This window comes from Notothenia coriiceps, unplaced genomic scaffold (assembly GCF_000735185.1).
Source record: "Notothenia coriiceps isolate Sejong01 unplaced genomic scaffold, NC01 NC01_scaffold00037244, whole genome shotgun sequence".
Classification (NCBI taxonomy): Eukaryota; Metazoa; Chordata; class Actinopteri; order Perciformes; family Nototheniidae; genus Notothenia; species Notothenia coriiceps.
This window is the reverse complement of record NW_011369945.1, coordinates 10,283,575-10,294,166: the sequence shown is the minus strand read 5'-3', so window position 1 is coordinate 10,294,166 and position 10,592 is coordinate 10,283,575. Positions and strand designations below refer to the sequence as shown.

Here is a 10,592-nt window from a genome sequence, read left to right as displayed (position 1 = left end):
TCACTGGCACCTATTTAGCATTTTTTTAATCTAGTTTCAAGAAGATAAATCTTGCGGGGAAAGTTCATCTTCAACGTTTGCCGAATGCAAACTGCCTATAATTACTTAACTATTGAAGAGCGTAGATCAATTTGATTCATCTACAAATAGATGGTTTGAGCACCTAAACTCCACAAATCTTCCCAAAGGTTGATGTAGTAAAGTTAACCGGCAAGGCAGATTATGGAATAATGAATCCATTAATGAGAAGTCTTTTGCCACTGCGGTGTATTTATTAGGGAGATTGCTAGACAAGTTGAATCAAGGAAAATTGAGTCTCCGTGTCTAATAGGAATTCATAAAGATTTGTTTATTGTATTTAACCAGGTAAAAGTCTCTTGGAGGATTAAAATCTTCTTTTCCAAGAGCCGACCTGGCCCAAGAAGGGCAGCTATGAACAAAGTTACGTACAACAGATAAAACACAGAAATAATATGATGATTGGTTATTATCTTCTCTTTGTCCATTAACCTCCACAATAAACTGAAATAATCTTTTTTAAGATTAATTAATTCAGCGCGATGACATTAAGGATTTAATTTACGGGTTTAGCAATAGAGATTGCCCTGAAAAATGCGGTGCGGAAGAAATTACTGTCACACGAAGGGTTTGGGGGGGCCTCGCCCCTAAACATTAGATTTTTGCAAGGTCTTAGATGCTGTCTGGTGCATTCTCTAGACTTGAATAAGATGGAACCACCACAATATGATATTATAAATTTCAATTTTTATTCTTCATTTCACTTGTTTGTTTGCATGAGTTCTTGTGTTGTGTTTGCTCACTTGGCATTGCCCTTGCATAGTTATAAGAAATACTTAAGTTGGTTGGTCAAGACACTTTCCATCTGATTGAAGGCAAGATGTGCTTCCCAGATGTAAACAAGTAGAAAACATTACATTCAGTTATAACTGCCAAAACTAAACATTATTTATACTATTATGGCCCCTGTTAAAATGTTTGTAAAATGTTATCTACTGTTAGTATGGGAGACCTCGAGTGTAACTGGCCGCTTATTCGAAATTAAGAATTGGCAAGAGGGTCGAAACCACCTTGAAATAACTGCTTTATACAATTATTAATTACAACAAATTGCACGTTCAGGGTGGTCATGGGAGGTACTTGAATAATGACCTGCATGTGAAAATATTGTTGCATTTCATGACCTGCACATGCACAAGAAATTAATGACCTGCACATGATAAGTACAAATAAATAGTACTCTGCCATTTATGCCGAGAATTATAAAGAAGAAGGTTAGTGATTCGATTCATTGTCCGGGTAATTCATTGTATAGAAATCGTTTGACCGAGGCCAGCCCGAACATTGCGAAGTGCTTACGAATGCCCCTCACCGGGGAAGCTGATCCAGACCCGAGCAGCCAGTCGAGAGGAGCCGAGTGCATCCGCAAAGCACACAAAATGGCGACGTCCATAAAGAAAGACGGGTTGACCGACTTTTGGCAAATTTTTCATCGTTTTCCAACCGATTTGACCGCTGTCAGGCACCGACACGTCTCCACAATTGCCATAATAGATTGCCCGATCGGGCAACGAGCAGGTGAGGCTTCATTGCCCGAGCTAAATACTAGATTGCCTCGGGCCATCGGGCAGTCGTTAATGTCGAGCCCTGTAATTAGCTAGAAATTCATCTTATTGAGCTCTTGATCATAAAATAAAAAAGGGGCCATATCATGCTAATTTTCAGGTTCATATTTGTATGTTGTGTCTCTAACTCTGACATGTTTACATGCTTTTATATTTTCAAAAAGGTCTTCTTTTTCCTCATACTGGATGTTAGCCTTGGCAGACCATTACATGCAAACAAACCTATAGCACACTACAGGAAAGGGAAAAGCATAATAGGGCCTCTCTAAAACCGGCGGTGCTCTACGGACCTGGGTTGGCGGTCCGGGGAACAGAGGGGAGGGACTGTAGAGGAAGATGGCAGCGTCCGTCTCCTTCTGACTTTCCCCGCCGTGATCCCCCGTGTCCGTCATCCCGTGATCTCCCATCACCACCAGGAGGGTGTCGTTCTGCAGGCGGTCGATCACAGACCTGGAGGGAAAACGGGAATATGGTCAGAGGGATTTCAGGGAGAGACTCATCAAAGATGTCTCGGATGTGGTATTCCTGACCTGATGACTCCGTCCATCTGCGTCAGCTTGTCCGCCATGGCCGGGTGGTCGGGGCCGAACCTGTGACCGCAGTGGTCCACTCCGAGGAAGTGAGCGACCAGGACATCCCAATCCTCGCCCACCACTGAGAAAACCAACAGCAAGTGACAGATGGAGAGGTGTGAAGCGCGAGTGCGTTAGGAGAAGGCTACGGAAGTGCCGAGGTGAATACATACTAGTGGAGTAGAGGTGCTGGAGGATGCCGTTGTCCACCGTGTGCAGATCCTTCACGTTGAAAGAAGGGAAGGGCAGCGAGCGGTGGAACTTCTTCGGAAACAGATTCTCCCAAGTGTCGTCGCCCATGAAGACCACGCGCTTGCCTGTGAAGGGAGTTCAAATCAGAGCATATGCCATCAGTGATTTAAAAATTGACTTGGAAGATTTTGAGGTGTGATAAAGCAGTGGTTCGCAACTTTTTCAAGTTGTGACATCCCAGAATAATCCTGTCTGTGTTTGCAAATCTCCACCCCACCAAGCAAAGGCTTTGATTGCTCACAAACTGTCTGCTCTACAGTGGTAGATTAACTAATATGTGCTAGCAAGCGGTTTCATGTTTTTTCGTGTCTCACCATTTGTGGCATATGATTTCAGTAGGCACTAAAGCTAAAACAAAATTATATTGATCACAAGTTACAACATTGTAGGTGATGCAATTTAAAAGCAATTGACCATGTTTTTTTTTTACTCCACAACCATATGGCGACCCTCAGGAATAATCTAACGACCCAATGACTGAAACCAATGTCATAAAGTATGATTTAGGCACAAAACAGAAATATCTGTATAGGCATATAACTCTACAAAACAGTATACATTCACACTTTAATATACATTTTACTTGTTAAAGCAAGCAGGAAAAATCACAGGTGGAATTAAAACATTAAAGATGGCTCCATTCCATTTAGATGGTGCATGTAGTTGTAGTTCCACTCATTCATGACATTGGAAATCTATTGGGACGAAGCCATCATTAACGATATTATCCACACCTGTGCTTGTCCTGCCTTACCACAAGCTTCCATTGGAGCATAGTCAGCAGAGCAGCAGCAGCCCTTTGATGGCTTTAGCATCCCCTTAACAGGCTGTAAAGAACTGTCAAGATAGATTATCTTCTTCAATTCTGCAGAACATCCTAAATGAGTGTCTTGCAGAGGACATATGATAAAGACATCTGTGTATCTAGTACTCACCCACTTGCCCAAACTGGTGGATGAGGTTGTCCTCCAGGATGGCACTGGATGCAAAGTTGTTGCCTACATCCACAAAGGTAGGCAAGGAGCCAGTGGTGAAGCCCTTGATCCTCTGCATGGTGGTCGTAGGTGGGTCAGCTCGGAAAGGATACAGGCGGCTGTGGGAAGGCCTGGATGTGACTGTCTCCTCCAGAACGGGCAGCTTGTTCTCATAAGGTCTCGGAGACGTGTTGTTGGGGTCAAACCAGGCGAAGTCGATCTTGAGGGCGTCGATGATGAGGAGGACTGCCCGGCGGAACCGAGGCTGGACCCGGCAGAAGTCGGCCGGTTCCTCCCCGGGCTGCAGCACTTCCCCGGGCTGCAGCACGTCCCCGCAGGTACTGGTCCGGTTCACCTCCAGCCTCACCAGCAGGAACCCGCCGACGAACAGGTAAATGCCCACAAAGTACACCGCACACACCCAGAGGAGCAGGGAGAGCACCGGAAGCTTCTTCATTCTGCACACATCCAGGTTCAAACAGAAATACAGTCAAATATACCTGTCTATGGGGCTAACAAGATGCTAATGCTAGTAACATTGAAAGAGACCGTTAGTAAGTTGTTAGCTGCGGCTAGCTTGTGTTAGCTCTTGTCACTGACCTTGCAGCAGTCGGGTTTTCCTTCCTCTCTCTGCCAGAGGGCGGATGTGAGTGTGTGTGTGTGTTTAGTAACAACACAAGGGTACAGGTGTCTCAGGTAAATAGAGAACAGCGCGACACCCCCTTCACCTTCATTGGGACTCCGGTACGATGAGATTAGAGGCTGGTGACAGCAGCTAGGAACTTCAGCGTGCGTGCAACCCGGCGGAAATATGAGGAGGAAGGTTTTCTGTGTAACGCAGAAATGTTGTTTGTGTTTTTTTTCCCTATACCGGACTTTCAGACAGAAATTTCGCTCCACTGTTCGCTTGCAGGGCCAGGGGTGTAGTTTATTTGTTTTATATAAACCATTTTATTAGTTAGCCTGCTGCTTCCATTACTAACTTTTTGAGTTGCCTCTTTAACATGGTTGTAGAGAAAGTTCTTGTTGACGTCGTCATGATGGGCTTTACCCTTAAAGATGCCATATGTTATAATAAACAGAAGGAAACTTAAATTGGATAGTGCTGAACCGCTTTATTATAATTTAATACGCAAAACAATTTATAATGCAAACCGTAGTAAACTGTAACTACAAGTTTCCTGACCCTCTGTAAGGCAAAGAAAAGGGCTGAAACACACTATCACAGATAGGAGAGCGAGGACGTGAGTAAAGAGGTGTCCCTCCGTCATTATGTTGAGGAACCAAATTCAGTCCACCGCGAATTGTAATCTTGTGACAATGTACCTAGAACAGATATACTTTGTTTGTTTAGATGATTTTGAATGTAAAGGCATTCCATTTAAAGTATTACCCATTTACAATACTGAAGCATTTATTTTGTCGTCTTATATTTTGCCAAATATTCCCGACTACATTTGCCATAGGCCGCCTACCATGTATCCCTATAACGAATAATGAACCCTGGCAAGTTCAACATACCTCTACTGATTTAAAACAATAGCTGAACATTTATACATTGATTTATTGACACTCAGACCAAATTAAACACCTTTTTTACATTGAATTGTCATGGTAATTGTACATTGGCGAACCAAAAAAGTGACCCATAACATGGAGGGCAACTTTAACGTCTTTTTTCAAATTATAATGTAAGATTTCATTCATTTACAGTCAAGGGTTCCCAAACATAACATCTGAAGAAGTCCAAGTGTTTCTTTAGGATCGTCTATGCAGTATTCTTCTAACGTGTATATTTTCAAACGTACTTAGTCTAATTCCACTTCACAAATCTTTGTTTCTTGTACTTCATGAACCTCATGACATAAGAGGTAAAAAAAAAAAAAGACAATTATGGGACATTTGTTCCTATAGGGCCGGCTGTGTATTTACAATGAACTAATAAGGTATTGTTAAATAATATAAGTAGATACTGGATAAGGGTTGTTTTTAGGGAGATGCTTTTTGTGAATCAACTTAATTTTTTAAAACTTATCAGCATTATGAAGCAAACAGTCAGACATCACATTTAACTCAAAGCTGCTGGTCCCAATAGGGCTGAAGACATTATTACAAACCTGAAAACTTATGTAAGACAGCCCTCAATATCAGTATCAAAAGTCAAATACATTTAACAAGATTGTGTGTTTTAATTATATTTTGAAACCTTTAAGTCCAATTGAGGTTATGTAATTACAAATAATTAGCGTATGATGTTAAGTCATTACTGCACGACAGTGTTTTGCACCCAGAAGCTGGTGAATCCCAAAAACCTGACATCTATTTCTCCCTCTCGCCAGCCAGCCAAAGTCACTGTTGTGAGAATATTTGGCTAAAAATGTGTTTATTTCCTAATCAGACAATAACGAAACGTAAAGAATAGTCAGTGAAGATTAGAAATCCACTGAGACGGGGCATGATTTCCTCCAAGACTCCACGGCAAAACATTCCTGAAGTATTTAAAGTTGTCAGTTTTCCTTCTGTCCTGTCAGTTGAAGCTGTGTGAAGCTTTTCTCACGGCGATGCCCTGGAGTCCCAAATAACTGAAAACATAACTGTAGCTGCTTGTGGTTCTGTGTCAGTAGAGTTCATTCTGTGTCCGCTGAGTCCTGCTATTGATGTGGTTTGTTCCCATCATCATCATCACTCTTCTTCTCCTCCACTACATGTGTGCTCGTCTTTGCCAATGAGCTGTAAATGGTCATAGCCTGAGTGCAGGAGGACAGAATGAGAACAATTATTGCTATGCATTAAAGACAACGAGAGAATCATTCTGGTGTCTAAAAACACAAGTTTCAGTGTACAACATTGACACTTGTCAAACTCAGACAGCAGTTAGATTTCACTTTAATTAGACATTGTACTCTCACTTATGTTTGTATAAATGTTACTTTTGATTTGTTGTTTTTTTCTTGCTTTTTATCTTCTTTAACTGTTTATGTATGCACAATGTACACCGAGACAAATTCCTCGTATGTGTCAACTTATTGGCATAAACCTGTTTCTGATTCATATAAATAGTTTGTTTCTATCTTTTTATTCTTTCTTTCATTGTAAAATGAAGAAAATGTCACAAACCCCTTTTCCCCTGGATAATAAAAGTACTCTGAGATAATGATGCTGGTGTACGTACCTGTGTGACCATGCTGCTGATGTCCCCGGTGCTGGAGGGCAGGAGGATGGTGTTGGTCTCTTTGGCGAGTTTGGAGAAAGCTGACACGTACTGCTCAGCCACGCTAAGGGAGGCCGCCGCGTTTCCATTCTGTGCATTGTACAAGAAAGGTAAAATACATTCACTTTGAACAATAAGACAATGGTCGTATAGAGCTCATTGAAAAAGATAAAGTCCTCTTCACCTGCTCGGTCAGAGCGTCTGACAGCATACGGATAGCCTTAGACTTAGCCTCTGCTTTGGCCAACACTGCTTGAGCCTCTCCTGCGGGGAAACACAGTAATACTTTGTCCATTTAATAAAGTCTCACTTGTGTCCTGATCAGAGAAGCCCACTTCTGCCTGATCCAAAGAAATCCTGTAGGTCATAAGGGCAACACTTCTGCAAATGTTGACTTGTTATCTCAAAATAAGTATCAAGTCTTTATTTGACTCAATTTCTCTTTGTTTTGAAAAGCTAATTCACACTTGAGATGCTTTATCATTCATTTGAGAGTTCAGTATTTTTGAGATGCTAAGTCGTACATTGGAAACACTAAAGTTAAGTCAAAAATGTTAGACGCTTAGTCCACATTTTTGAGTTTGTCATCATAATATTATCAACAGCTTTGGTTTATCAGACGGCTAAGTTTTCATCTCACTTTCTATCTTTTACTGGCAGAAATAGGCTTCCGTAGTGATACAAGATGTTAAGCCTTGCATCCTGAACCTAACAACCATAACTAAGCACAGCAGAGATGGCAGAAAACAAGCACAACCCCTCAAAGCACAGAACCACATAACAAAAAGAAACTATATGTACAAAACAACCGAGCTGGGTCTTTGAAGTGCACCCACCAGACGCATTATTGATCTGCTCTGCTTTCTCTCCCTCGGAGGCCAGGATCTGGGCTTGTTTATGACCCTCGGCGATGTTAATGGCCGCCTCCCTCGTCCCTTCAGACTCCAGCACTGTGGCTCTCTTCTTACGCTCAGCCTCCACCTACACAGGGGGAATAAAGTGTGTTTTCTTGTGATTAATACAGCTCTCTAACTTATCCAGCCTCACCTGTAAAATGCCAAACTTTATAGTGTTGTTAGTACAGTTAACACAAGACCGGACATGTTTTCCTAGACTCTGAGGATAACAGTTTCTGTTTTCATATAAGAAAATGTGTTGAAAACAATCATTTACTGAATATACAAATTCTGAAGTTTATCAATTTTCTCGCTTCTTCAATCTCAATGAAATATACTGAAACAAACGTATATGTGACACAAAAAGCATTTGTTGAGGGAAAAATATTTGGCCCCCACCTGCATCTGCATGGACTCTTTTACCCGAGGGGGAACATAAATATCTTTGATTTCATAACGCAGGCAACGGATCCCCCACTCGTCTGAGGCTTGGTTGATGGACTGGACAATGTTGGAATTGAGGGACTCCCTTTCCTTTGAGGGGACAAAGAAAAAAAGTTTAGTGACTGCAGTGCGTATGACAACTTGTACTGTATCATACCGAAGAAGAATGTGAAATAAAGCAGTCATTTGTTCTCCTTTTCCAAACAAGAAATAGAACACAGTTGCAGTTTTTATTTGAGAAGGGTTTCAAAACTAGCCTATGCTAGAAACACGCAGCACATCTCTGACAAGTTAAATAGTTTGCATTGTCCGTGTTAAAGAAAAGCGCAAATAAGTCTTCAAAGTACTTCCTATTGAAGGATCGATAACGCAGCTTTAAAAATGTGTTGCAGCTACTGATAATTAAACAATATTGCGTTATGAACCGTATGTGTAAAAGCAGGGCTCGACATTGTAAATGGCCCACTGGCCCGGAAGCACTATTTAGCCAGCATAACGTACTTTCCACTTGCCAACTCGGGCCACTAAAAATATTGCTTTAAAAAAAAAAAATTGTCCTGTGGTATTGGTATTTTGACCATTGTTTCGTTTATTAACGCTACAACATAGCGTTTCGTGAGGCGGTTGTTGCCGAGTAGAGCGCAGCGCGAGCAGTCTCCCGTGCGGGAGCGCGCTCCTTCCCTACAGACTTTAGCGCCACCTAACCATTCGCCAAAATGTTTTTAAAACCACTGGTAAGCGGCCAAGCGCCGGGCAAAAAACTATCTTCACATAAAAGAAAGTCACCGGAGGAGTTAAAGGAGTGACAGGGAGTATTAGAAGAAGAGGGAGAGAAAGTTTCAGCCATGCTGGCTTGATCGATGGAGTTGGCTTCAATACGATGCCAATATAAAACAAGGTATTTTGTCGGCTCTGTACATCAATGCAGACCTATGCTGACAAGTAAGTGAAGAGTAGAACAAATATAAAAGGTATTCGCTATAGGGAAGTGTCCCAGCAGTTTTGGATAATGACGGTTCTAATCTAGGCTATTACATAGCCATTACATTTCTAACTCCTGATGACAGGAAGGCAGAAAGCGCATTATACAAACAATAATCACAATAATGAGAATAGCAGACATTTTTTAACAATGACCACAATATAATTATTTTAATAAACCAAATATGAACAATTGAGGAAAATGAGGAAGAACCAATGATTCAAATGTTGTAGTATACAGTGATGCAAATTAGTCGCTTTTCGGCGCCTCCCGCTTTTTTAACGCTGATTTGGGTGACTTGTGTAATTCGTGGAGAACCGAAGAGTTTTCGTTTTGGGGGGGGTCCGTCAGTCCGTCCGTCCGACTGACGGACGGACAACTTCTCACTTCAAAAAAGAAGAAGAAATCTAGATCGCAAAATAATTAAACAAGCGAGTGCCTGTTTTTCCTGGCCAAGGACAGGTTCATTGAACACAACACGAGCGTAACGTGTCTTCACCATAGGTCTTCACGTGATTATGTCTCTTCTGAAAGGAGTAACGGAGCGCATCGGAACGCTGCTCCAGCTCTTCAAATATTGCAGTACCCATAAGGAGCCGTATACATGCCGCAGTGTTTGCGAGGCTGTGTCTTTAGTTGTAAGCACAGTGGCGATCTGTTGTTATTAGCATCTGGTTAGCTAGCTATGCTAACGAATTTAAAGAGCTTTTCTACAACCAGGTGGAAGAGAGCTCTCTCCTGAGAGGCTCAAATAACCTCAGCTCAGTGAGGTTAAGGCACACCTTGATATGATCATTATAGTTATTAATGAGACATTAGAGACTCAATTATTAAGAGGTATAAAATACTATCTGACAGTAACAAAAAAAAGTTGTTAAAAATAACAAGAATAGAGTTTGAAAGGGGAGTGATTTGTAAAATATCCCAAAAAAAAAATCTGTCATTGTCAGATTGTATTTTACGCTGTTTTTTTTCTGCTTCGAATAGTTCTCTCTTTTTTCACCATACCTGTGTTTGCATCTACTGTATTAAGGTGGAGGTGGAAAATCTGCCGAAAAAGACACGACGGTGCTGGACACACATCTGAGTAGGGCGACAGGACGCTCATCGACGGCGCAGACATCTATCGACGGCCGAAATCGGCCCGGTGGTGTCCGGCCTTTACTTGTGGTCCTGGGGGGGGTGGGGGGGGGGGGGGGGTGTGTGGCTGTGCCACATACACTCTCCCCTACTCTTGCCAATCATTCCCCTCCTGCTCATTTTGGCTCTGACTACTTCATGTTTGCTGTCGCCTGGCGTTTTGGGCTTGCGGAGATCACGGAAGTAACCAAGGACACTTCTCTGTATTAGTATATTTATTTTGATTATTGATTTTTCTTTTCTGCATTTAATGTTATTGAGTGTACTTATAATATTCGTCAATTGTGTGATTTTGTTTCTTTTCTTTTGTTAACGTTGGATTTGTTTATTAGGGTTCTACGCGCCTTGCTTGTTCTACACTTAATCTTAGATTTGGCATTATTTTAGTGTTTTCTCTTTTTATCTTTCTCACGATTTAATCATTCTTGCTGGACTTTTAACTGTGTTTCTGTTGTTCTGGTCATTGCGTTGGGCTGAT

The 10,592-nt window shown here is 41.7% G+C and overlaps 2 protein-coding genes across 2 annotated transcripts in view; both read right to left on the bottom strand.

Annotated features, from left to right (window-relative positions):
- angpt2b (angiopoietin 2b) overlaps positions 1-10,592 on the bottom strand; it is a 510,244-nt gene that overhangs the window by 392,288 nt on the left and 107,364 nt on the right. The window lies entirely within an intron of this gene.
- Positions 4,542-8,178, bottom strand: LOC104965152 (stomatin-like protein 2, mitochondrial). The gene is made up of 5 exons (XM_010794110.1): positions 7,948-8,178; positions 7,489-7,633; positions 6,837-6,916; positions 6,614-6,742; positions 4,542-6,188 (listed from the first exon to the last, which is right to left on the bottom strand). The coding sequence occupies exons 1-5, from the start codon at positions 8,176-8,178 to the stop codon at positions 6,093-6,095; spliced, it is 681 nt and encodes a 226-aa protein (XP_010792412.1). The 3' UTR covers positions 4,542-6,092.